At 47.3% G+C, this 27,955-nt stretch overlaps 1 protein-coding gene across 1 annotated transcript; it reads right to left on the bottom strand.

Moving 5' to 3' along the window:
- Positions 1–2,278: 2,278 nt before the first annotated feature.
- On the bottom strand, positions 2,279–27,955 carry PLEKHO2 (pleckstrin homology domain containing O2). The gene is made up of 6 exons (XM_054077728.1): positions 27,821–27,955; positions 22,411–22,563; positions 15,672–15,788; positions 8,563–8,667; positions 5,999–6,097; positions 2,279–3,530 (listed from the first exon to the last, which is right to left on the bottom strand). The coding sequence occupies exons 1-6, from the start codon at positions 27,827–27,829 to the stop codon at positions 2,292–2,294; spliced, it is 1,722 nt and encodes a 573-aa protein (XP_053933703.1). The 5' UTR covers positions 27,830–27,955; the 3' UTR covers positions 2,279–2,291.

The raw sequence follows: 27,955 nt of genomic DNA, 5'->3' as shown, positions 1-27,955 counted from the left end.
TTTCCCCCATCTCATTTATCTCTTGCTACAGAACTGCATCTCGCACAAGCCTGCCTGCTCTCTGTAGCTGATGTCCTTCGACTTCCAGTGCACACCAGGTTCTGACAGCTCACATTCATACCACACAGTGTTTGGTAAACCAAAGTGCACATGCAGAAAAGAAACATTTAGATTGCTGATAGGCACTGAATATTGTCTGTGTTATTAGCCCTTGTCCTAAGTATGTCTGGAAAGGCAAATAGGACCCATGGTTCACATTCAATCTACAGCAGCAAATGACACAGACACAGAGTTTGCTCCAGGCTATGTGCCTGGAAGTGGGCTTAGGACGTAGGAACCTTTTTGTCTCAAAGCAAAGCTTTTTGGCACCTGAGTGTTTGTGTAGAACTTTCTGCATGAAAGAACAAGTGAATTCCCATGCAATATCTATGGCTGTCTTGAGAGGGGAACAGACCACCAAAACCAAGGCTGCTTTAGTCAAAAGAGGCAGAAGCATCAGTTCTAGTCACAACCTGTCTTGGTGGCTCCGGGTGGTGAAAACCAGGATATTTGGAAGCCCAAAGCCAACACTTCTGTGCTCAGACCTTAAGTGCCCACTGCCTAGAAGAGGCTCAAATGAAGCTTTAATGGGCTGCTGCTATGGGTTTTTTTGCAGCCCATTGCAGCCTTGTGGAACCTGGGAAAAGAAAACAGAGGAAAAAGAAATAGTTGAACTAAGAGGCAGGTGCTGTCAAACAAGAGAAAAGAGCTTAGGTAGCACGTCATTCGTTAAAACCAGACTGCAAAGATCATACTTCTCCATGCCTCCAGAGTCTGGCTTAAGCAAAGAAGAAGCCCTTGGGGCTGTCACGATTCTGCTCAGAGCACCTATAGAGAATCAGAGAGGGGACCCAGCTCAGGTGCAGGACTATAGAGCAGTGGTGCAAAGACATGATTTTATCACGGCTATTATCACTGAAGAACATGGAAAATGTGGTTGCTTTCAGCAGCTGGGAATGGAAGCTGTGGGAATTATGCTGGAGCCTTCTGCAATGCCTTCCTCAGACCCTTCTGTAGCGATGCATTTTTATTTTAATATACTAAAGCCACTGGGACCAGCCCCAAAGTTGTGCATGCAAAATGCCTTTCCCTCCATGTACTCCAGTTACAGACATCTGTCCCAAAGCATGGCTCTCAGGCTAGCCAGGACACAGCAGGTAGAGCTGTGTTAAATGGAAGAGGGCTTTCATCCAGACCTGCTGCCTGATGTGCATGCTCCTGTCAGTTAACATCCAAAGATGACACAGAGAGCAACCCCACAGCAAAGGCAACACACATCCCTAAAGTTTCTTAATGACAGCTCTACTAGGAAGGTCCTGGGAATCTCCTGGACACAAGTGCTCCAAATGCCTGGCTAATTGTTCCCAATGATGAGGGAATTCAGAGTTACCAGATAGGTACTGTCCTCAATACCAAACGTTGTGCTGCTAGAGGACACTCCTTCAAAGGCCAAGTATAATCTGCTCTTTGCCTCAATTTCTCTACTAATGAAACAGGAACAATTAATACTTGCTGGACTACAATGCATTGAGACTTGTGTTCACTTATGCCGTTCTTAGTACACCTAAAGCTCTGCACAGCCAGCCTCAGAAGAGTGCCTTCACACAGCTGCTCCAGATCTGAAGACACTACTTGCAGTCAGGAGTTGACCAGTTTCGTTTGTCTCTGTGTGAGGTCACTTTTAAACTGTGGATGTGGTTTTATGAATATCTTTGGAGAAAATTAAACCATTTATCTTTACATTCCTAGATGTCACTGGGCCAGGTGGTCTGTGAAACCTTGCCAGCGAGTGAACACTGATTACACTGATACTTAAATGATTTAACAGGGAAAACCAGATAGGTGCCACTGCAACCTGGTATCTGCTTGTCTGTACATACAGATATGCAGGGGCTTTTGCTAGAATAGCCATTCTACTCCTTTCAGAGATCTGGCTTGGTTTAATTATCAGTAATTTTTAAGGCCTGATCCATTGAAAGGACTTTGGATCGAGTCCTTAGACAGCATTCACATTTTCAAAACCATTCAATGCCCTGCAACCTTCTGCTGTGCTAGGAGGATTAGAACCAGACTGGTATGTACAGCATGGAGAAAGAGAAAGATGCCATAACTGAAAGCTTGATTCTGTCCCATAAACATGGTGTATGCACAGCAAAACACCACCTTTTAAACACTGGCCTAGCAATGATACGAATCATAAATGGCAAATGTTTAGCTTTGATTTTGAGAAGGAAGTCTCTTTGAAAAGTATGTTAGGGAGCACTTCTCCTATAAAGAGTCACTAGATCCTTTTGCTTTTCTTTCTGCTTCTGTGTTGCTTCTTTTTTCAGTTCTCCAAGACCTTTAATTTCTTGCAAAACTTGTGTAGCTTGCCGAAGTTGTTCTACTGCCTCATTGAGCAATGTCTCTGCCATCACTGGGGGTCCATTCCCCTCCTGGGCCTGTTCCAACCCTTCACGTAAAACCTTCTGCAGAAGTTTTTCTGCCTTTTCCCTTTCATTAGCAACCTTCTCCTCCATTTTAGCTAAGCATTGATGGGAATCCTTCAGGAAACCTTGGCCTGGAAGTGCTCTCTGTGTACTTTTGGAATCAGACAGCAAGTCTCCCAGAGACGAACTGCGAAGTTTGAGACTTGAAGTGTTTTCTACAAACTCTTTCTCCTCAATAGTTGCTTTTACACTCTCATGGTCTGTTTCTGTAGCTAAGGAAGTCTCTCTCTCTTCTGCTGAAGTTTGCTGTTCCTTCTCAGCAGAGGTTCTCCCATTTCCTTCTTCAGTTTCAACCACTGGGGATGTCAACTCTGCTACCTCACTGCCTGTGATCCCGTTCACTGGGGGCTTGGAACTGCCAGACTCCAGGTCTTCGCAGGCCCCAGCTTCCAGGTCACCATGGCTGGAGTTCATTGTGGCTAGCATTTTTTCTGACAGAGCCTTAGGAGGAACAGGCGGCTTTGTGTCATCTGCAGCAGCAATCTCAGCAAGGTTGACTTCGCTACTATCTCCTGATGATTTCAAGTCTTCTGTGGTTTTAGGCTCAGGGACTGATTGGTCCCAAGCTACTTTTAGCTTGTCTGGCACGCTTTTAGGAGGAGGAACTGGTGCTTTTGCTATGCCTCTGTTGCTGACCTCAATGAGGTTCTCTCTGTTCTCCTCACTTGGTGCTTGTGATTCTTCTACATTCTCCTTTGGGCTTACAGAGTCCTCTTCCTTGGCATTTACATTGTCCTTTGATGCTATGCCTTCCTTAAGCTTTTTATCTGGAGGCAATGGAGGAGACAGAGGTTTTTTATATTCCTGGTCAGAAACATCGTTCTCTGCTTCTTGGTTTTCTTTTGTACCAGTGGGTTTTGTAGGTGGCATAGGTGGCTTTGGAGTTTCTTTCTGAGGTGATGCATTGTCACTTTCGTTGACGGTGGAATCAAAGTTTGGCGGTCCATAGTCTACTATATCCAGATCAAGTCGTAGAATACCATCTGATGTAGACTTAGCAGCCTGGAATATAAGAGAGAAATTTTTCAATATCTATCACCATCATCGATTATGTGCTCCATCCATTAACTTCAAAAAGGCCTGCACTTTAAAGTGCAAGACCCTCACAACCAGCATGGCAAGCAAGGGTTTGCTGCTTCATACATCCACCCCATTTATACTTACATCGGTTGAAACTGCAAGAACAATCTGACTGGTAACAAAAATGGTGCTCTTAAAGGCAGTTTTTTCTACAGTTTAAGAGCAACCTACGGAGCTTGTGTTTCTTCCATGCAGCATCACCCTGTGCTACCCTCTAACAGCAGTAGCCAGCTCTTCCACAGCTGTAGACAGCTCTGCCAGCATTAATCTGAGTGAAACCCAATGTCACCTGCTATGCTAACATTTAATGAGCTATGATAATTAAAGTCCCAAACTTTTTACCCGACAAAGAAGAAAGTTGGGTCAAGTCTCGTATACTGCAGCAGTTGTTGAATGTACTGAGTGAAGCGAGTCCATCCAATGTCATAACCTTGCTTTTTCCCCAGACCAACACGTTCTATGAACACCATGAGCATTTTGCTGCTCAGTTATTTTCTGCCTGATAAGGCAGCAACCTGCACATGAATATCAAAGCCACTAACCATAAGCAGTCAAGAATTAGGACAAAACCACAGAACTTATTTTACTACTTCCGTTGAGAAGGTGTCAAAGCCTGTTCCACAATAACCTCATGTCTTGGTCTTCCTGTCAGTGCTAAGTGATCAGCTCTGCCATATTTTAATCCTTTATCCTGTGGTAGCTGGATCCTTCTTCATTTACAGCATGCCTATCTAGAGCACACTTGCTTTCTGCTTTTAGGACTGTTATATTTTCACTTGAGTATATAAAAGAAGTTGATCTTTAGATGCTTGGCCAGGGACACTACTGTAATTCCGTTGCCTTCTGCCTGCTTCCTCCAACCTGATGGCATGCCTGGGCCAAGCCTCAGCTGGTTAGACCTCCTGCAAACCACAGGCTGTGAGCAAATCACTCTAGTAGAAGGGATTTCCTAAAAAGGGTGGACTTAGTAAAGACATTGCAGCATGTAAGCTCAGTGCCCCAGAGGGAGAACTGTGGTGACAGTTCCTGTGTGAAGGAACCCAAAACCACACGAAGGCAAAGCTGCAGCCAGGTCAGACTCCTGCAGTGCAGGGGGTTTAGTTAAAGTCTCTCTTTGCCTTTCCAGCCCATCAGAGAGATGGAGGCAAGCTGCATCCTGGCAGCTTGGCCCTGACCTGTCCTCACCTGGCCTGCTATGACATTGAAAATCATCATTCATCTCATTTCCTTCATGATACTGCAGCCAGCAGCTGTGATACACATCTTTCTGCAGGCTCTATCCTCTCCCTTCTTTCTCATTCTGGATTTGTAAGCCAGTTTCCCCTGAATTTGGCTGAAGGTGAGAGGTCCTATAGGTATTAACCTCAGAGGCATCTTCTGAATTTAGTGAGCCAAGTAAGAGAAAGAGATTTTTTTAGTGCCTGGAGAAGGGCTTTCAACATTCCTGAACCCATGTTAGGCAACAGAGATTCCACACTTTATTGCTGCTGTGACTTTTGTCATGTTTTCTTCTGCGGTTTTCTGGAGGAGTGGATGGGAATTCATCCCCATGCATTTCTCTAGAATAGACACTCTTCCTCCATTTCTCTGCAAAGTAAAATGTCTCGGGGCATCTCATTTTCTGCGTGAGGGTCATCTGTGCTGTGCAGACACATAAGTCAAAGTCTTAGGAGTCTGAATAAAGAAGGTTTGATTTAAAAACCTTCCTTGGCTGAGATTAATGCTCTGCTAAAATATCATTCTGTCTGTGACAACTTCTTCATAAATCACAGGAATCAAACAGCAGTGAGAACCTCTCCCATAGAAATGAACTGCAGGTTTATTTTGTGGTGGGTTTTCTTTGTTTGTTGGAGGTTTTTTTAAGTGACAGACCCAGAAAATCAGTTACAAGTAGAAAGGCTAGTCCATAAAACTGCCTGGGAGAATAATTCTGTTTCAGACCTAAGGAAGGGCTTGTAAGCTTGAAAGCTTGTCTGCTTTCTCGAGTTAGCTTAATAAAAAATGCAGCTTCTCCCCACAGACCATGCAGTTCTACCTTTAGACCACTGTGGCTACAAAATCATTGCTTCTTAAGAAATAAATATAGGAGCTTCAGTCTCTTCTGATTAAAGTGAAACTACAATGGCTCTCACCAGACGGTGAAGCAGCCCATGAGTTATGGCCAGCTAAATATATTGTAACATGTTGCAGCAGCTACAGATCTATAGGAACGTGGAGCTTCATTAGAGAGGTGCTGGTGCAGTCTTTCCTGGAGGAAGCTGTTTCTCTTGTCAGTTTTCTCCCGGCTCTCCAGGGATGGAGTTTTCCCTGGGGTTTTGTACTGAAGTGGAAGAAGCAGCTCCTGAGGATCCCAGCTGGAGAGATGGCTCAGCCCAGGGGGGTGCACTTACCTCTTTTAGGTGACTTCTCGTGGGTGGCCTGCGCCCCTGGGTCATTTTCACTCTGTCTCGAGTTACATGGTCCAAGGAAAGGCTCTCATCTACTTTTACCTGATGAAAAAGAGCAGAAAAAAAACCCCAAACCCAAAACGAAAGAGGGTCATTAATTTCTCAAGATAGGTCTATAAAGTTCTCACTGTCACACATGAAGAGATGGAGCATTTGGGTCCAGGAGGGTTTTAATATTTTACTACTAGTCTTTGCCTCAGACTTTAGTTACAGCCTGCATGCAAAGCCCTGCATGTACAATGATGGATACTGAAGGTATCTGTCCTATACTGAGCCATATAAAAGACATTCCAAAGCAAAGAAAAGCATCCAACCTTCACTTTGAGAAGAGGCCCTCTTCCCGTCTACGTAAAGGGCAGGGAAGGAAGGAGACAAGGCAGCTTTGTTGTCCTTGCTGCAGCCTGGGCTTGGATCTGCTCCTGCATGTGGCAGAGCACAGCGACAAAATTGCTGTTGCCATCTTAGAGGTGAAAGCTCATTAATAACCGTGACCTGACTGTGAACTGTATCAGCAGTGCTTTGTTACAGACCTTCCCTTCCACAGCGCTAATGACTGCAGGATGCTGAAGGGAAGGTGTGAGCAGTGACCTGGATTAATTGCAGCTCTAGCTGAATTAACAAATTTATTTCCTGGAATCAGATGAGAAACCCACTGCCTCCCACACGTGGGAAGGGAGGTCCCAGCCCGTTGGCAGGTATTTCTCTGTGCTGGCTCTGTGACTGCCTACCCACCCATGCTGCGATGGCTGAGGGCTGGAGTCTGCTCCACCAGTGATGCGGGATGGTGAAACATCAGTGCGTCCTTGGTTTGCTGACCATAAGTTTGTACAACAGGAAAACTGGTGAGGGTGGGAAAACGGGTCCCAATCCCTGGCTGATATGCCAGAGTGGTTTTACAGCTCTTTCAGCGCAGAACAGCTAATCCAAGCCAGCTGAGTGCTTTATCTGCTAGCTTGTGCCTGGCCTGTGCAGAAACACTTTAAATCTGAGGTCTGATCCTTACTGGAATGAATGAGAATTAGAGGCTGGCTCCCTCTGAGTACCCAGGTCATTGTAAGTATAACCCCTGGCTACAGGGCAGGAAAGTGACCTGAGATCCCACCTTGCTGCACTGCCAAGGGGGTGTGCAGAGCACACTACCCACCAGAGAGCACAGAGCCACGTGCCATGCCCATCCAGGCAGCTCTGAGATGAGCAGCATTGCATTACAGAACACCACATCTCCCACCCCCTGAAACACGAGAGCAGATCTTCTTAGACTGCTACTGGTCCCAGTCATTCCATTTAATTCCATGTGCAGCTTTCCACTTGGTCCAATGGCCCAAGGAACTGCTACACCTCCCTCCTAGCAAAACCCTCACACTGACTGTCATTTGCCTTGGCAAAAAAAGAAGCATTTTGCAGCCTCTCCCCCTCTTTGCTGAATAAAAGCAAAGCCCAAGCACTCAGAGTTCACATCTCCAGCACCGTATCTGCCGTGCTTATTCTTCTTCTCAAAACCTTTACTGATTGCTTTGGTTTCCTTTGCAAAACAGATCCTGATGATTGTTTCATCCCCTGTTACCCTGTCCGTTTCTCCCTGAGTCATTCCCATGGTGGTTTTGTGCACTTCATTTCAGTTACTGAAACCACTGCAGAACAGATACCATTCCTTTGGTTTAGTTTAGGGCTGATTTACAAGGTAACAGGGAACAGAGCAAAGTTAGTCAGGCTCTAGAATGTGCAATTTTCATTCCTGGGAGAATCTGGGAGTGCAGGTGTGCTGGGGCCAGCTGAGAAGTAGGCAGGTTTTGCTGGGACCGTGGAGTAACTTTCCACCAGACTTCTCTCCAGACTGCAGACGGAATAGCTGGTGGACTGAGTCACTTCAGAGTTTTCCAGTCGTAAAGACTGGGCTATGTCCTAACCAAATAGTTCCATTTCCAGGCTGCTTGGGGCTGAGGATCATGGTGGCATGGGGAAGACAGGTCTCTGCAGGCTGCAGCCCCAGCTCCACGCAACTCAGTACTGCAGCTGCTTCTTTGCACCAGCTGCTTCCATCAGGAAGCAACAGCCCTGCATTCACTGATCACAAACGCACTGAAGCCAACAGACCACCTCATACTGTATTTGGTGAGCTTGTGTCTCGTGGGCCTCCTGATGAGATGTTGGCTCCGAGCAGCACATATCATTTCTCCGGAGCTCCGTCTACTCAACCAGCTGCCCCTGCATCCTTGCATCTAACCCCAGTGAGAAGAAAGGGAAAAGCAGAGAGATGTAGGATGGTGCAAACAGCTCTCTGCATCTTCTGCCTTCTTAGGCTGGGAACTGCAGTGGCTTAAAGCTCCCAGCCTGCAGGGACGTGACCTGGTTTGCCTTGAATACTGTCTTTCTCTTTCCTTCGACCATGGCTGGCACAGAGGAAGGACAAGGAGCACGAGGAGTCAGGCAAGTCCTGCTTTTAGCTAAAAAAGCAGTGGATGAAAACTGACACAGAAATACAGGAGTTTGAAAACTGTTCCTCTTACCTCATCAAATACTTTGTTTTTCCCTCTATTGATCCCTTCATTAAGAGCTTTTATCCATGATTCCTTTTCTTCCAAAGTTGGAGCTTGAAATTTGATATCATGAACCTGCAAGAGACATGATTTTTGCCTAAGCATTCGTTGCCAGGACCAGAGAAGCAGCTCTCTGTGTATCATTTCAGTTTCTATATAACATCCAGTTCCAGCCTGTGTTTAAACTACAGATTCCTTTGCGCTTTGGCAAGTACTTCACTTCATAGCTCCCATGAACAGTATTTTGTTGTGCTGAGCTACTTGTTGCTGTAGCTTTATTTTTGCAACTAGTAGCTAAAGTAGTAAGAAAGTAAGAGTTTCTTCCTTCTGCAAAACACTCAGAATAGCTCTTAGTGCCACATTGTGTGTACAGCAAATGGTCACACCGTGTGTGCAGCGTCACACTGAAAGTCCAAGTCATTTTGCACTGCTTCACATGCAATAAAGAACTTTTATTCCAACTTCCCCTAGGCTGCAAGCAACGGGAAGGCTGCGTGCAGCAGGCTTTGCCTGCTTCCCTGTTCCTGCGGCTCTGCAGAGCAGAACTGATACAGGGATCTGAAGCTCTGATGTTGGCTGCACTAACGCCCATCCAGTTGAGCATGGATGTGATGAGGCACATCTTTTTCTGTTTGCAAATGAAGAAACAGAGCAGCGAATGCTACAGACATACACTTTCTGGGGTCTGAACAGCTATCCTAAGAAGAAGGGAAGAGTTGACCAGACAAGATGGAGCTGGCAAGAAGCATGGGACACAAATAAGGAGGGAGTGATGGGTGATTGTATGGCCTGTTCTCCATTCAGCCAGGTCTTCCCTTCCTCCAGGCCAGTCCTGTGGCTGTGCTTGGTGTTTCAAATCTCTTATTGACTGCAGCAGGAACAACAGGTTACTTATCCTATAACAATAAGTTATAACAATATGTTATGTATCCTATCGTGTGTTTTATCCTCATGGGTAAATATGTCTTATGGATTGTACTCTGCTCAAGCCCTGTCCTGGAAACAGAATTACTGATTCTCCCAATGATCTTTTCTTTGCTGCTTATTACTACAATACCTAGGGGCTTCCCAAACTACTTTTCAGAGCAACTGAAATTATCCTCCTCTTGCAGGTGAGGAGGTGAGATACAGAGAGGCTCATCCACAACACATACTAGCAGGGTCTCGTTTGGAATAGTTTATTGGAGTATTTAACATCCTGTAGGTATCCTGCAGCTTCCCATTGCCTTCAAGAGCACTTGTAGCCCCAGCCTTTTTGTAAATAAGGTCCCACAGTCTGAAATCACAACAATGTCTATGTAAAACAGGGACTATATAAAATGAGGGTGATGAAGCTTATGGTAACCAACAGTCAAATGCTCTTAACAGCTCCCTGTTTTGTTTATGGCACAACAAAGCAGAAACTGTTGTGGGTCTCAGCAACTTCTGAAGATGCCATCAGAAATTCAGCAGAACTAAAGCCTGATCTCCTTACTCTCCTGCTGTTTAACTAGAAACCAACTGTCCTTCCCTTCTGCATTTACTCCTCGCTTCAATGCCACAGCTTTACATCTGCACATCACAGCAACAGAGTGTCAGACCCTCACAGCATGGCAAGAAAGAAGTTAAGAAGCAAGTGGGGGAAAAGTTATTTATTCCATTAGTTTGCACATAAGGTGATGGGACTGCATGTCTTCCTGAGAGCTCAGAAGAGAGGTTAAGGCCTGAAGCACAGACCTCTGGAAAAAGAGCCCTTTGTCTGTGGTGTAGAAGGGCTGCACTAACCAGGGAACCTAAGGGAAGGCAAGGCTCCAAAACAGTACGACAGCCAGATTTTGTTTTAGTCCAAGCAGGCCTGTTTTTATGTCTGCTTAAAAACTGTTTTTTGTTCGGAAACGATTTTGCCCCAAAGCTTTGTGATTATAAAAGCTTATGAGAAAGCTCTGCTTGTGAGCAGCTGAGCTGCTGCACTGCCTGGCAAAGACCTGGCAGCCTGCACTAGGGTTTAGAAATCTCTGTACATGTTGTTCAAGGAAGAGATTCCTGCCTCACTGCAAGATTCCTCTTCCAATGCCACTTTCTCTGCCTCATTCTCAGTCCCTGAATAAAGCCTCTGAGACTGTGTGTAAGCGCTGGTGTCAGCAACCCTGCAGCAGAGCAGAGCGAAGCCTTGGGGTGATGGTTGATCATTCATGAGAAGTTGAGATGTCTCTCCAGCATGCAGCTTACTGCCGTATGGTGTAATGCTGACCTACCACTGCAGCCACCAAACATGGTGAGGGAAAGGAACCTGTGAAAGATTCTCCCAAGGCAGCAGCAGAAAGAGTTCTCCAGTTTCCGTAAAGGCTGAGTGAGGGAGGACAAGCAGCACTCTGTATGGGACCCCGCTCCCTGCGATGGGCAGTAGAGGCAATGCCAGACTCATGCCAATGCAGCCCTACTCCCTGCCTGCACAAGTTCCTGAGGCTGTGGCACAGAGGGGCAGCCTCAGGGCTCGCAGCATGTTCCTCCCAGTCCACCCAGTTATCTTTGCTTGAAAAACCAAAGAAGAGTCATGCTGCTGTGGCTCTGAGGCCGGGCCTTGGGCTGCTGCCAGCCAGAGACTCTTTGTTGCCTTGCAGTCCGTTGTCTGTCTGCATCCATCTGTGGCTCATCCTCGGCTACAGCAAAGGGAAGAGGAGGCTAACCCAAAGTGGGAGGGAAGCTCTCTATAAAGCAGACAACTGCAAAGGAGAGGTAGGAAGGAGCTGGAGGAGTTGATCTCAGTCCTGCCTGCCACTGGGGCTCTGTAAATGAGTCAGAGACCCCCAGGTCGTCTACAAACAAGAAACAAGTGAATTTATGTTGTCTGTATTTTTACTCATTTGAGTATTCACAGATATCAGAGGATGCACCTGAAGATGGACACTCCTCACAAAATGTTAAGCAATGTCTGTTCTCCAGTAGCAATCCAAGGCAGAGAGTCAGTGACACCAAATCTAAGAGGGCAGCAGCAGTCACATTTGCTCTCCTTCCTGCTAAGCCAGCTGAGACTGAGTCATGCCATAAACAGCAGGCTGGTGTGCCAGGAAAAGCTGTCCTGGTTAAACCTAATGTGATAGTGACCATTGTAAGCCATGAATACAGACTACACAATTTACTGTCGGTTAACTCAGAACACAGCAGGACCAGTCAGCTCCTGCTGAATCACTGGCAAGAGACTCACACACAGGTCACTGTCCATGATGGCAGTGAGCACAGTCTCCTCAGTTGCTCCACGTCTCCTTGCAGAAGTCTCTTCAAGCAGTGACAGTCTTACGGCTATGCTGACTCTGCTTTCCAGGAAAGTGTTCCTGGGGTCAGCCTGTTGTACCTGCTCTAAATGATTTAACAGAAAAGCTCTAGAGAACTGTATAACTTCAGGTGAAGACCTTTACCAACATTAGCTCTTTGTTGAGCCATTCTCCTAGATGCTGCTGATGTGGGTTCAGAGGTGAGTGACTGAAACCTATGCTTGCTCCTCAGCTGTTTCAGTGCAAAGCCTGGTGTTGGGTTCAGTCCAGCGGGGTTGGGCTAAACCAGACTGTGACCTGCTTGTGAACGGCTGCTTTAGGTGTGGGATTATGTTCCCTTCTGCTTACTTTTGGTATGGGGTGGTCATCTCCAGCAGAAGCCAGAGCAGAGCTGGGTCAGGAACATCACCAAGAGCGCACTAGAGTCTGTCTGCCAGATGCGAGGTCATTTCCTGCCTTCTTCTATATGACTTTGTCAGGCTAGATCATGGAGGGAAAAATGGAAGCCAAGGGACTGTCAGTTAGGGGATTCTTGTGGTTTTCTGCAGCTGAACCAAGAGCTACCTCATCCCTGGGAATAATACAGCATCTCTGCCAAACTGGCAGACTCCTCCACACACAGGGCAAACATGCCTCACTGCAGTCTACTGCTGCTTCCAGATGAGACCCTGGTAAAAGCAGCTGCAGGTACCTCCAAAGTCCACTAAGGGAAAAATAAGCAATGGAAGTTTTCACCCCTGACTGCAGGTGTGGAGTTTGTGCCTGGCTGTGCTAGGAAAGGATGCGTGGGGAGCTGCAGTGCTTACTCATGGACTCTTTCCCTTACTACCACCATCTTTTTTCTTCCCATTCTTAAGATTTCCCTGCAGCTGAAGGCTTTCAGACTGGCTGAATACCAGGCTTGTGCCAAATTCTGTAGTCTCTAGGCAGTTACACCAAGGATCATTTGCACTGCTTTTTGCATCGTGAGTACGTTTTAAAGTCTCCAGGCCAAGTCTGCTGCCCTTTCTTACAAGCTCAGCTCTCTGCGTCCAACAGTTTTCATTTAGTTGCTGCGGGTGAACGAAGCATTTGAGATTTCTAAGCAGAAGTGGTCTTTTGCACACTTCCAGCAACACTTTATTTCAGCTTCTCACCACTGCAGGTGTATAACATTCTCATATCTTCAGAGCTTAACAAAAATGTCATCCTTGTGAACAGGGCAAGCAGAATGTGGAGTACATCCATCAAAGGCCAGTGTTTAGCAAGGCAACTTATCTATTTGAGTGCAACTCTTGCTACAGAGTAGTTTTAAATGACTGAATCATGCTCTTAAAGAATATCCCACTCAAGACTTACACTTGGATTCCCCTACAGCTAAACTGGGCTCTCTTTTTTTCAATAGGGAAAATCCCATTTGTGCTCTGAAACAGAAATAGCCTCTTCTAGTTTATTTCCAAGTCCCACATTTCTGCATTTCTCAGCATCATGCTCAGGAGAATGGGGGAAAGAAACCTAGCAAGATCTGGCAGGGTTTGGCAGAGCAGCTCATGGGGTGGTTTTAAATTGTGGATGGCAGCAAGCCTCCCAAATGGAAAATGTTTAGCTGATACATATCGCCACAGCTGCAATTTCAAAACAGAAGAAGGACAGTTGTGTACATTGGCCTCATAAGTGAAGCCTGCTCTAACATCTGCCAAAGTATGTTGTGTGTCAACACCCTCACCAGATTCCCAGCCAAAAGGAGGGTGGGAGGGGAGCTACAAACAGGGAACTTTTCATTTATAAAAGCCTTTCCTTTCACCAAAAGAGCCTTATAAAAGTAGCCTCTATCTAGGTCTCCATTTAATCAGTGGCAAGAAAAACAGGAGAGCTATAAACTTGCCAGCATGCCAAAACGATAAAAGCTGCCCTTTTGGGGCACAGTTTGGGCCTATCTTTCTCCTAGCAAGAAGTTAAAGTTGGGAACAGGTCTCACACCTAGTGTTGATTCGTGTAGCAGTGCAGAGACATCTGCAGCTATTACATGCTTCTCTCTAAGTAATGTACTTGCAAATAATAATAATCCCTACTATGACACCTATCTCTCAGCACACAGATTTTACTCACTTGCCTGGGAATAGGTGTGCACTTAAAATCATAGAATGGTTTGGGTTGGAAGGCACCTCAAAACCCATCCAGTTCCAACCTCCCTGCCATGGACAGGGACACCTCCCACTGGTTCAGGCTGCTCAAAGCCCCATCCAACCTGGCCTTGAACACCTCCAGGGATGGGGCAGCCACCACTGCTCAGGTCAACCTGTGCCAGTGCCTCCCCACCCTAGGAAAACATTTCTTCCTACTTTTGGATTTTTGTAATCCAAATCTCCCCTCTTTCATCTTAAAACTGTTCCCCCCCCGCCCCATCCCTGCATTCCCTGATCAAGAGCCCCTCTCCAGCTCTCCTGTAAGCCCCCTTTAAGTCCTGGAGAAACTGCTGTAAGTACTAGGAATAACCCTTTAAGCGATAGCTTGTAGTTATTAAGCCAACGTCTAGGAAACACAAGCCTGCCGGGGTCTGCCACTTTCAATCTAAAATTGTTATTATTTCTGATTAATTAAATTACAAAACAAATGCTAAACCTCCATTTGGACTGGAGAGATTCGCTGCTCTGGCTTCTGGTGCTGAGCAGGAACTCAGTAGCCCAGGGTGTAAATCTCTAGGCTACCGTCACTTTGGTACATGGTGCTTAATACCACCTTTCTCCCTTACACAGACTGCACCTACATCTACTCTCACCTTGGTCCACGTGAGTGTTTTGGGGCAGAACAGTCTTTGTTTTGTTGTTTTGAATGAAGTTTAGCACAACAATGCTCTCTCTGAACTCAGCTGGGGTCTTATACAAATAAACACAAAGTGGATAGAGTGAAAGAATAAGCAATAATGACAACAATGACTAAACAATCTCCATTTATTTAAACAAAATGGAGATGAGGGAAGAGGCAAGTTGGTATTTTTGCCTCTTCACATTCTTATGGAAATTAATACATTTTGTCCCTTACAGTCTCTCAGATTTAGTAAGAACTCTGATGCCAATAAAATCATGTTTAAATTAGAATGTAGGTCAAAGCACAATGAATGCCTCAGAGCAACAGTAGAAGCATCCTAGCCCATAAAGATGCTAAAATGGATCGCTTGTAAGTAGGAACTAAGAACTTCCAAAGGTGTCTAGTGATGATTATTCAACATAGGAAGTCAGTCAAGTGTGTCCTTGCATACAGCCAGTGAATGCAGAACTTTGTTGTAACACCAGCCCGGCTGGTAGTTTTTGGTTCTACCCAGATGCTGTGCGGGATGCTAAAGATGTGGAGGTTTATGAACTCTTTTTCTCCTAGAAACTGTTTGGCTGAAAGTAACTTTGTACTGGAGTTTCTCTGATCAATGATTCCAACTCCAAGCACCGTCTCAGTACATGGATCGCGATCATTGATTTCACCAGAACTTAGGCAAACCTACAGCACGTGCATCTGGGACAGGGACGCTTTCTCGCTCAGAGCACAAGGGGAAACCACGGGGAACAGTGATTAGCCACTACTCAGGGGAGTACTGGGAGACAGAAAATGATAAGGCAGGAAAAATATCAAGATGAAAAAGCTGAGTGGCAGAAAGACTCTTCCCTACCACAAGAAGAAAGTCTACAAGACAGTAGTGTTCCTCCTTCCACACTGCAGACCATTCACAGCTGCAGGTCATTTCTCCCAAGTGCCAAACAGCTGAATCTCAGACCCTTTCATCTGCTCTGGCCGCAGCTGCCTGGGAACTCATTTTGGAGTTAGCAGACTTGAGGGTGATGAGAAAGGCAATCCTACCTTCTTACCCGGGGAGCGGATTAAAATGAAACGGTTTTTCTTTTTTAGCAGTGCACGCAGTTCCTGGCACTTGTCATAACTCTCCAGTTCCACAGTTTCTATGCACTTCTGTTCATCCTGCAGAGAGGGAATGAAACATTATTATGAATAGAAGGCATTGAAATCATCATATACCATCAAACTGTGCATGTCTTCCTCCTGCATCTGTCTAAAAACTCTTCTGCCTTAAAAATAACCTACATGCAGAGAGCAAGCCCCCATAAATCAGGCTGGCATCTCACTAAGAAAACACCCTAGTCTTTAAGCTACAGGTTAATATGTGACTAGTGGTCCACAGTGGCTGAGCAAATAACATATTGTGGACAGTAACACCAGCTTCTGCCATCTCTGTTGGCCTCATCCAGGGTTCTGCAGCCAGAAACAAGTAAGGAAGGTCTTTGTCCACCATACTGCCTCAGCCACAGGCTGAGAATGTGCTGTCAGTCATGGCACAGGAAGGAGGAATAACATCATTCACTTTTATAAGCCTTCCTGGCATGATCTCAGAGTGCTCCCCAGGCTTCCCTTTAGCTTGGCGACACTACCTCCTCCCCACAATGAAAGCAGATGTTATGCTGCTTTTTCACAGGGAAGACAGTGCAAGCATCAGGAAGGTCCGAGCAGCCCTCCAAGAAGCCCAAGGCAGAGTGGAGATAAGGGCCAAGCCCTACCGCCATGCTAAGCCTCAGCAGGGTCAGTGGCAGCCACGTGCGAATGGAACACTCTCCTCTTGCAGCCACGCTCTGAGCTGTCAAAATGCTTGAGATTGGAAATAATGGTCCTGTATAGCCAGCAAAACTGTCAGGGCCAGCATCTCAGTGGGGAATATTTATCTCTGGTCTATCTCCACTGATGACTGCCGGCTGCGATCTTGGCTCATTTCTCCTAGTAACATAACTAAAATTCCACACGTGGTGCGTGGCTCAGTTCAGCTGCGGAGCAGCATCCCTAATAGGAATCACAGCGTTAACATTGGGCAGATAATGTTCTTCATGTCTCCGTAGCCCAGAAGAGACCAAAGCTAAGTATTGCAAATAAGCAGTGAGAATCGCAGAGCAGTTCTTGCCGATAAAGTGCTACAGTCAGCATGCCTCATGAACCTCTCTATTATGATCCTAAATCAAAATCACTCGCCATGACCATCCCCAGCTCAGGCCCCACTCCCTAGGCAGCTCCTCGTACCACTATGAGTTTGTATTTAGCAATTCCTGTAGCAGAGAGGGGGTGAGGGATGAGGAAATGTGTCGTAGCCAGGAAGCTGCTGCGTGGCTGGAGGCAGGGAATGGAGAGTTCAGAAGGAAGTGGGCTGTGGGGAATTTCCTCCCCTTACCGCCTGACATATAAGTCGCTGTGCAGAGCTCAGGCTCTGTTTAGTTTTTTTTAACCTTCCTATCTGGGGATAGGGGCCCGGCAGAGCCGATGTCGGTACGCAGAGCAAGTTCTGAGCCACTGAGGGATGTCTGGATCTAATTTAGTTTTATTATTTTAATGACATTACTGTTTATGTCATTTAATACTGAGTAGGTGAATGTGACCAGAGAACTGGGAAAACATATACTAGGAGGAGGAGATTAATCCTGCCCAAACCTAAAACCTAGCAGATAAAATCCTGCTGACGTTACTGAGCCCTTTGAAGGCACAAGGCTCCTGCTGCAATCCTGGTATCACAATGTCACTGCAAAAGGACAGGGATGGAAATAATAACCCCTCAGTGGCCAACAAATGACAGAGAAGGGTGAGGTCAGGAATACATGCCTTGGGGATGGGTGATCTCATCCTGGCCTTTGGTGGACGACCGCCCATATCAGAGCACTGCTGCACGGCCGGTGCGGTTACCAGCTCCAACGAGAAAGTTTGCTGGGCTCAGGATGTAGGCGGATTGGCAGCACTCCAATCGAAGACCAGCACAAAGACTCCTGCACGCCCTCCCTGCTCTCAAGACTGGCTCCATGACACCCTCCTTGTCCACACCACCCTTCCTGCCTCTTGGAGGGGATCCTTCCCTCTGATCCTATGCAAGCTGTTTTTCAGCTCGTAAGAACATCAGAGCAAGGAGCCAGGGGACAAGAAAGACTTGGCGGGGTGTAGAGCTGAGGTTTCACCATGGCATTGCCTTTTGGCATCCAACTGCCCTCTCGTCCCTGGGGAGGCTTTGGGAACTATGGGAACAAGGGCAGTGAGGATGGGGATGTACAGGACCCGGCCCCCAGGGGCACTGGCTTGACTGTGAAAGCTATAGCTCCTTCCTCTCAGAAACATGAACTCCTCAAGGAAGTTATCCTCTTCAGGGACAGCGTGGAAGAAAGCAGCCAGAGAAATTCCACATCTGAGGCAAAGGAAAAGCATCTGAGTTCAGGGAGCACCAGAATGGGGCTTTTATTTCTCTTTTACCCTTGGCACACGGCCATCTCCTCTCTGTGAGCCTACCTGGGTCACAAAGAGATCCTTTATGTTTGCCCTGCACCACTAAGATTAAGACCGAAGGGCTTGACGCTGCTGCAGGTCTCCAGGTCCCAACAACCGCCTGGAACCTGAGGACACTCACCATCACGCAGGGACAAGACTGCTTCCAGAATTCTGCCCCAATACATTGGTCTCAGAAAAGCATTCTGAACAAGCTCCCACTCCATTTGGTCTCCAGTGTCCCAAAGAAGTTAAAGCAATCCTTTTACATCATCCTGAGACACAAAAATTGAGTCCTCACTCAGTCAACCCTGCAGCATGCACGTCCCATAGTGCTGCACTGGATCAAGGCAGGGAATTCCCTTCAGGCTACCTTTCTTTTTTCCTCTACAGATTTGTGGGCTTGTTTTTTAAATTGCTTTTGTGCTTGCTGTAAGGGGCAATCAATAAGATACTTAAAATCCTCATACAGAAACTCCTACATTCATGATTTAATGCAGAAAACCAATTCCATTAGCTAGTCATGGAGCAGATGCTGCGACTTAAACATGTATGTCTGTAAACTTGGCCCTTAGGAAGAAAATTACTGAACACGTAAACATATTAATGCACGTGCTTAAGCAAAGAATCACACTTGGTAAATCATTTCCTTAGCGAAAAGTTGTTAAAGGCAGTGGAAAAAAGACCCAGATTTTTTTATTTCTATGAAGGTATAATTTCCAGCAAAGACCTCTCCGCTGACACCCACTCATGGGTTGTGACCCCCTATTCAGTGCACAATGTCTAGACTGCCTCAAATGATAATTTACTACTCCATCTGAGGATCTCAAAGTGCTTTAATAAATCACTTCTGGATATGCATTGCTATCATTTTACCAGGGGCAAAATGCAGAAGTTAACTGCATGACTGCTAAATGCTGAGTGGATCCTCCAGCCTCTAGAAGCAGCTTTGATTAATAGATTTTTTCCTTGTCAAATAATACACTTTAAAAAAACCCAAACAACAAACCAACAAAAAATCTAACTCTAAGCACCAGCTGCACTGTTTAGGGGAAAAAAAATAAACCAAAACTGATGTTCTTTAATCCATGGAGTGATTGATACTGATCTGTGTAGTCTCTCTGCACAGAATTCCCTGTTCTTAGGATGCTCTCTGTAGATTTGCAAGGCTTAATATTTATTCTAGCAAGAATATGCAGAGAGAAGAAGACAAGAAACCCTGTTAGAAAATAAGCTGCCTACTTGGTTCTTGGTTAGTTTATGTGTGGGTGCAGATGTGGGGTACTGTAGATGGAGGTGCAGCAGATAACAAGAAATCCATCTCCCTCCACTTCACATCCGCTGAAAGAAACCTGAAGCTGAGTGGGATGACTTTCACCCCCATCTGCTCCAGGTAATACAATACCTGTTTGCAATTTGCCTTTGGGAGGTAGCTCTGCCTTAAACCAAACCCAAAGCCTGACTAACAGACGCAGTATGGGAAACACACTCCCAGGACAGGTCAGGAGCACATTCCAAGAGATTGCTCTTGATGATAGGAGTTGGACTCAACGATCCTTGTGGGTCCCTTCCAACTCAGGTCATTCTATGATTCTATGATGATAAATGCAGTATTTGTGTTCTGCTCAGGCTGTACTTTCCAGTGACACGGTACAATATTATTGCCTGTATTTGTGCTGGCCATCCTCTGCTCTTGTTTTGCACACACAAACCTCAGCTACGAGTGCAGCCAGCCTCTTGCAACTGCACAAACAAGCGTGTCTGCCTATGAAACAACTGCTAAAGGCAATATTAGCACCTCTTCGTAAAGGGCTCAAACACAGGAGGGACTGATAAAAACCACCACGTGTACAAGTCACTAGCTCAGTTCCTGGAAATTTGATGGGCTCAGAACAGTTGAAATAGCCTCTAAACCTGCCCTCCGAGATGGAAGCTGACCTCCCTCTCATTTAACCCATGCAGGTGTAACTTTGGATACATAAAGATGTTGGTATCTCTGTAGCCTGAGGCTTTATCTCCTTTCTTTTCCTAGGTCTCCAATTCAGCAAGCACTGAGCAAACTCATTTTAATATGCTTCAGTCTGATGATGGTCTGGGATGCTGTGTCCATCTCCAGGGTCACACAGAGCAGGGCAGGTATGTGGAGAAGGTCCAGTGGGGAATGGGGCAGCCTGAGCTCCAGAAATAAAACCCACCATAGCACACTGCACCACAGACTCTGCTTTGACATTGGGCAAGGCCTTCCTCATCTCAAAAAACTCGGTTCCCCAATTTTTAGATAGAGACAGCAACACTGCCCTAACTCACATTAAAAGAAGATAAATACAGTAATAAACACGAACTGCTTCAATTCTGCAGCAACAGGACCCCTCCTGAGTGCAGAAAATTGCCATCTCCTTTAGTTCCCTTGTAGTCTGTCTGCACAATGACATGCTATCCTATTGTGCTACCAGATAATTTTGTAGCAATTTCCTCTCCTAAGACATTTGACTTCACTGTAAGCCAGTTTAATAGCCTATAGATATTAACATGATCCCTTATTTACAATAATGGGACCTTGTAGCTACTGTAGCTTACAGATGCAATTTATTACAGGATGTTACCACAATCCGCAGGCTACCAGAAAACATTATGCCCAGTTGTTACAAATGCCATTTTGCTTGTTGAGATAATAAAATAACCCTTTGAATGATTGGGATTTTTCCTTCTTCTGAACGTCTGTGAAAATTAATCTTACTTTAAAAGCCTCCTTTTCCCTTGTGGTAATGAGAGCCTCCATATATCTTGTTTTTAAAGGCATGTCCTTTAAAACAACTCTACGTCACATCTATAGATTTTATATCCGTGAGTTCTTGGAGCTTCAGCTGGAGCCACAGGTATCCAGGGCACTGGGAAGCAATTTGTAGAGAGACAGTGCTTTGCAGCCTTCCAAGCTGCTCATCATCTGACATTGACTTCCCATTTCATTGTTCTTGCACTCTTCATGACACTTCAAACTGAGAATAAATGCCTCTGGAAGGCTCTGGGATTTGGGAAGAGCAGGAGGGTTCAGCATAAGGGGGGAGGTAATACCCTTCAACCTCATCTGTTTATAACAAATCTTCTTTATTAGGCAATCGCATTTTTTAAAAAAAAGAGAACTAAACTCATTTGTCATCCCCGTTGTTCCTGAAACCATCGCAGCAATGCGGCTGCTGAAACATTTCCCCATTCTTCTTCCCTTGACACACTGCACAGAAGCTTTACAGCATTTTGGGTTTGTATCACCCTGATGCTCACAAGTGGCCCAGATCCCCTGGTGTCAGACACCACACAGGCATGTGGTTCGTGGGCAGACATGCAGTGAGAAAAGCTCCTCCATCCCAACACGCACACAAACTGCCAGCTACCACACACCAGCAGGGCGTAGACTTACCCACGCCTAATCTCAAACCTCTCTGGGTCGTAGCTTGTGCTCTGCACTGTAATTTCTAACTTTTGGGGCAAACTCTGCTCTTGCAGAAGCCCCTTCCAGCCCAGGAACTGAGGGCCCAATCCAGGAAAAAGCAACCTTCGCAGCGCGGCAGGACCAGCCCTGCACTTATCATTCTTGCATGAAGATGTAGGACAGATTTGGCTTGGCTCTTATTTCTCTTTTGATTGGAAACAGCTCTAAATAAAGCCATGAACTTAAGACAAGCAATTTATCTAGGGAAGTCCAGGACAAGGCTCCCAGGGGTCCTTTGCTCATTACTGGCTCAAGTAAAGGGAAAGGATGAGCCAAATCCAGACTGTGTCCCTGCTTAAGGAGGACAGCAAGCACTCACAATCTCACCCTGCATCCATTGGTGGCTAAAAGAAAACCCTGAAGAGTCTGGCTAGCAACAATTTGAACTGCTTGAGGGGTGCCAAACAGCTGCAAGGTTGCCTGCCGTTCCCTCAAGCGGCAGGTGGGAAGTCAGCCTGCTACAATCCAGTTTTATCCTCTAAACACCAAAAAGGCAGAGCATGTATCCTGCTTCCGCCCAAAGCTTTACTCCCTCTGCCTTCTCACAGGATGTCCTGCCTCCATTTTTTTCTTTGGCAACAGTACTGTCAAAATATTAACAGGCTAAAATATTTACGATATATAATATATACTAAAATGCAGCTGAAATGCAGCTGCTGTCTCTTCTTTATAGCATTTACCCTTGCCAGCGATAACGGGAGAAGTCCTTTGGAAAGGAATGGGCTGGAGAGAAAAGTGAAAAACACAAGAAGGTGTGTCACCAAGGGCCTGATTCTGCCCATTATTCAAGGCTGTTAACTGTGACCGTACCTCATCCTCAAAGACCACGAGCTGTGTTTTCCGGAGCTGTATGTAACGATCCTTCCACAATCCCAGGAGTCCCCCACTGCTTTTCTTAATCCAGCCATATTTCTCTGCAGCTGGAGCAGACTTTGGTTTCTCTGAGACCTCCTCCTTTGTATCCTGCAAGGACAGAAGGGAGAAGGAATTACATCAAAAGCACCTTCCATCCATTTAATGAAGGTCAGCAGAAAGCCTGCCCAGACAAGACCTCAGCACCCACCACACATAGTTCCTCCCCACCAAATCACAAAGGAAAAGACTGGCATCTTCTGGAGGAAAACTCAACTGGCTCCCACCTGAGAGCTGCCACAGGACTGGGGAGGGGGCATGGGCCCTGGGCACCCCTGCGGATACTGCTGGAAGAGTAGCAAGTCAACCTTGTTTCTCTGCTTCCCCACTGGCTCTGCTTCCCTCTCTGTGGAGGTAATCCCTGATCACTTGGGTACCAAGTGCTCCTTGAAAACAAGCACTCTTCTCTATGCTTTGGCCTCCAAGCTGTCTGATGAATGCTGGTGGGACGGATCCTGCAGCCATCAGTAGCAACACTCATATTTTAGCCCATGGTCACTTCTGTAAGCTTCTCCTCTAGGTCTCTGCACTTGGTCATTGCCCCCAAACCAACTCTCATCGGCAAATCCACAGTACAAAGGCCAGGACTTCATCACATCTGCACTAAAATATTCCCAGCAGTCTTCTGTGTAGTTTGTAGGCAGAGGGAAGGACCAGCAGAGAAGGCAGCCCCAAGTGGGGGGCTTTAGTCCTGCCTTTAGTTCCTTGCTGTTTGTCACAGCCTGCTCTCACCCCCCCGCAGCAGCACGGGGAGCCCCAGCATCCTACGTTGGGAGGCTGCTGGCTTTCCAAGCCTGGTAAAAATCACGAGATTCATGGTTTTCCTGCTTTGGAAAAAACATCAGAAATATCCAATATCAATATTCTCGTCAAACAGAGACAGGAAACCTAAGACAAGGAGTGGGGGCAGTCAGGCTTATTAGCTGAGTGCCTTCACCAGCAGACTCGGTTAAATACGAGAGCTTCCCTCCCCTCTGCTGCACTGGAAGAGCCTTTGAAAAGGCAGAATCCCCATTTACCTCCCTCGGAGTGCCCCACTGCTCCAAACATTTTGTGGACCACTCAATAAGCCTCTTTCCCCAGAGCAAGGCGAGGGGAATCCCTCGCTGAGCCAAATCCCCTTACACAAACACCTCACCAACCTTGTGACTTGCAAGGAGAGGCCAACCCCAAATCCACCAGCCTCCTCCTAGGAACCCCACTGTCCCACCAGACTTCATTTCCTTCGCATCCCTATTTGTAGTAACAGTAGTGCTGCTGCAAAAAGGTAGCTTGTTTGCACAAATCAAGGATGTATGACAAAGGCAGACCCCCAACCATATTCAAATGGAACCCTCTAACTGCTGAATGAAACCTTTTCTTGTAGGGTAAAAACCCCAAACAAAACAAACTGGAGCAGCTGGAGCTCAGACCTCATATTTCACAACACGAGGAAATCCCATATGCATGGAAAGGAGTTGGAGCCGGACACTCCCATGGCCAGAACACAGCGAAAGCGCATGGATGAACTCCAAAAAATTTGGAGGAGAGCCTTGCTAATGAATCTGTTTTCATGCACCAGACTCCCAGTGAACACACCCTTGGACAGCGGCTGCCATTGGGGTGAGCTGTTATCCTAAACAGGGAACTCGCACCCATAAAAATAGGAAAAACAGATTAAATATCCCATGCACCCACATTTATTCTGATCCCTGCTAAGGTTAGGAAGAGGCTTGGCTTTGCAGGTAGGCTCAGGTGCAAAGTAGGAACAAGAAACTCAGATAAACCCTCTATTACCTAAAAGAAAATCAGACAGAAACTCGTGACATCCTTGGCACCCTTGGTAGAAGTTATTTTAATTGTACTGAGACGCATTTGAAATGGCCACAATACAGGATGACAAAGCACGAAAAAGTTTTCCGGGAAACGAGGGGTATAGCGTGGTTCTTTTTCTTTAAAGTTGACTTCTTAGGTTGCCAGGAAGTTGCACTCTTCTGTTGTGATCTGCGACTTCAGCAAACATCAATTGCTGCACAAATATAGACCTGCCGGTTTCCTGATCGAGCACCCTTTTGATGTCATTTTTAGAGAACTGGGCACGGACTTGAACCTCCCTTATAGCAGTTTTGCATGGATATAGCTGCACAAAGGGTTTATTTGAGTGACTCCAGACCAAATATTTTTATTCCTTAAGGTTTTTCCGCTTTGCAGATTAATATTCCCGTGCTGCCTGCTCCCCACGGGCTGGCCAGGTCGACAGCCTTCCAGGGACCGTACCTCCCCTCCATGGCATCGCAGGGTAGCCTGGCAGCTCACCCTTTCCCCGGGCCACTTGGGAGCTCTGGTTAGAGCCACCTCCCTAGAAGAAGCCATGCATGGGGTTCCCTCTACACCAAGCAGGACTTCCCAGCTGTGCTGGCCAGCGGGAGCATCCACAGAGAGGATCCGTGACTCTGAGCCCCCGCCTGCCCAACTGAGCAGCCCAGGGGAAAGGAAGTGGGATGAGATGGAGAGTGTTGGTCTCAGCAGCTGCTGCGCAGGAGTCACCTGAGCCTGAGCTGCCTGGTGCCTCCTCCAGTCCCCACTACAAGATAGGCATGATGGATGCAACTCTGTGCAACGCGGTGCTGGGGGCTCCTGAGCTGCTGAGCTCTGGGTCAGCAGCTCCCACCTCACAGGCACCCAGCACATCACAAGATTGCTGTAATCCCTCACCTGCAGGTTAAGGGTGTGAAAAAACCCATTTGTTCCCACAAAAGCAAGAGGAGTCTTGGGGACGATACCTTTGTGGACAAATTTTATGGCCAGTTCAAGCCACCTCTGCCATGAATCAGTGAGGGGAGGCCGGCCAGGGAAGGGCACTGAGAGCAGGGCTTTGTGTCTGTCCTGCGCTCTCTGTCTGTGATTCCATGACTAAAATTGGAGCACAGCACAAAGAGATAAGTTGCTGTTGTTAATTCAGCTTTATGTGGGGATTCCTTCTGCAAGAAATACTGAGTTACCCTTCCCGGGATGTTCTTGGGCTGAATTCATTCCTGACGCTGGTGTAAATGCATGAGAAAAAAATCCACTTGCATCAGCCAAGCAAGCCAGCATAAATGAGGGAAGAACTGAGTTATCCCTTGCTGGCTCATGCAAAGGCATCACTCCCAAAACGAATCCAAACAACTCATTTTTGCAACTTATATCATGGTGCCATTAGAACTGAAACATGAGTTTCACTCTTACAGCCTGGTTTACACTCATGTTTTGCAGCTCAGCAGAGATGCCAAATCAAGGGGACAGGATGGCTTTTATTTAACAATTAGGCAGTTATTTCTCTCCTCCCTACCTCTGTTTTTTAAGGGCCCGCAAACCCACATACTTTTCATGTCTTGCAACAAAAAAAAACCCCAACAGCTGAATCGTGGTGGTGCTTTTACAAACTTCATGCACACAAGTGTCTTGTGCAGTTACAATAATTTCATTTGAAGCAAGTAGCCTATTTATCCCATGTTTCTCTCTAGCAAGGCATGGATGAACACCTCCCAGGAGACAACCTGCACCTCCTGACCGCCACTCTTTTTGTCCCTTTCCACGTTATCTTCCAAGCCTGGCTGTCAGCACTTCCACTTCTCCCTGACCCGCAGAAGCAAAACCACCACACTGGAGATAAAACTGCTCGGGCACATATGAAACTTGGAAAACTGCATCTGAAGTCCCTTCTTGCAAGCAATCACTGGAGGGTTCATTTATCTTTAATAAAGAGGGGTCGGTTGGTCAGTGCTGAGGAGGCAGCGGGACAGCCAGAGCCCTGCCAGCCCTCCTTGCTCCCAGACCCCAGGGACCTCTTTGAGGGCTGGGGCGGATGTGAAGCCCCTTTGGCTGGTGAGTGCCAGCTGGAAGCAGTTTCTCTGCTGAGGATTAATTTCATGGATGTCAGCGGATAATAACAACTCTCAACCACTACCAACTTGGGCTGCTTTGCCATCTACCCGCGGTTTTATAAAAGCTCTCATATTTGCCACAAGACATTGCGAGCTGAAATAAGGGGCAGAGAAGGAAGACAAGCCACAGCTACTGGCATCACATGTACTAGAGCCTGAAGTCCTCCAGCAGTTCGCCCTTCCAGGAGCTTTCTTTGTGCACAAGCAGAAAAACCTCATTTAAGAAAGGGAAGGAGAAATAATTGCGTGGCCAATTTTGCTAACAAATTTGTGGCATCTTAATCAATCCGCATGGGGGTAGATTATTGGGGTGTGATCCCACAGACGTGAAAACCTACACAAGAAAGTAAAAGTAAAGCAGTGTTGCCCTTCTCTGAGTTAAACCCACCCCAGGCAGAGACGGAGAAGGAGGACAGACTGCTTGGACACAGCCAAGCTTGCGGTCTGACCGGGGCCCAGCTCCAGTACGGAAGTGCAACACCCCAGCAAGAGTCAGCACAAGGTGGCCTGAGCAAGCGTGGCATTTGAACAAGCCCAAGTCTGCCAGCACTCGTCCTCCTGCAGTGCCAACATTCGCCCGTCAGCCTCACCCAGCCGGTTAGAAAGTTTAAAACCCAAAGAGCTCTTGGGATGCTCTGTCTCAGTGACTGCCAGGTGAACGCAGAAGGGGGGCTGCTTGGGAAAAGGGACCCCCATCCTCTGGGTCTCAGTTTCTGCCCCACTGCAGAACATGGGCCAAGTAAGGATGTCACAGCAACAGGCAGAGACCCTCAAAAATCCCAAAGTGGCTGGTGCTGCCCTCCACCCCACTTTCCAGCTGGAAGCAGCAGCAAGGGGCTCCTGTCCCATCCCTGGGATCCCATACAGACCCATCCCATCTCGGGGATCCTGGCCAGTCCTGTCCCAGCCTGGGGGTCCGGAGCACCCCTGTCCCATCCCAGGGGTCCCGAACAGCCTCATCCCAGCTCAGGGGTCCTGCACAGCCCTGTGCCGTCCCAGGGGTCCCGAGCACCCCTGTCCCATCCCGAACAGCCCTGTCCCATCGCGGGGTCCGGCACAGCCCTGTCCCATCTTGGGGATCCTGGGCAGCCCTGCCCCATCCTCAGGGTCCCGAACAGCCCCGTCCCACCTCGAGCACCTCTGTCTCATCCCGAGGATCCCGAGGTCTCCTGTCGCATCCCAGGAATCCCGAACAGCCCTGTTTCAGCCCGGGGATCCCGCACAGCCCTGTCCCATCCCGGGAACTCCGAGCACCCCTGTCCCATCCCGGGATCCCGGACAGCCCTGTCCTATCCCAGGGATCCCATAGAGCCCTCTCCCAGCCTGGAGATCCCGCACAGCCCTGTCCCACCCCGGGGTCCCGCACACCCCGTCCCCTCGGCCGCGGTCCCGTCCCGACTCACTTGCTCCATGTCGGGCCGGGCATGCCGGGCACAGCCGAGCCGAGCCGTGCCCCGCGGCTCTCACCTCCGCCCCAACTTCTCCGGAGCAGCGGCAGCAGCAGCAGCAAACACCGGGTTTCCGGCGGCTCCGGCTGC

The sequence above is a fragment of the Cuculus canorus genome, chromosome 12 (genome assembly GCF_017976375.1).
Source record: "Cuculus canorus isolate bCucCan1 chromosome 12, bCucCan1.pri, whole genome shotgun sequence".
Lineage (NCBI taxonomy): Eukaryota > Metazoa > Chordata > Aves > Cuculiformes > Cuculidae > Cuculus > Cuculus canorus.
Note: the sequence above shows the minus strand (reverse complement) of the source record. Positions and strands in the feature narration are given on the sequence as shown.

Bases quoted from the DNA above. Each gene is read 5' to 3' on its own strand.
- PLEKHO2 (XM_054077728.1), bottom strand. The intron at 8,668-15,671 runs GTAGGATTGCCT...TGTCTCTTGCAG, and splicing joins TCCGCTCCCCGGGTAAGAAG to GTTCATGATATCAAATTTCA. The intron at 6,098-8,562 runs GTAAGAGGAACA...CTTTTTCATCAG, and splicing joins AAAACAAAGTATTTGATGAG to GTAAAAGTAGATGAGAGCCT.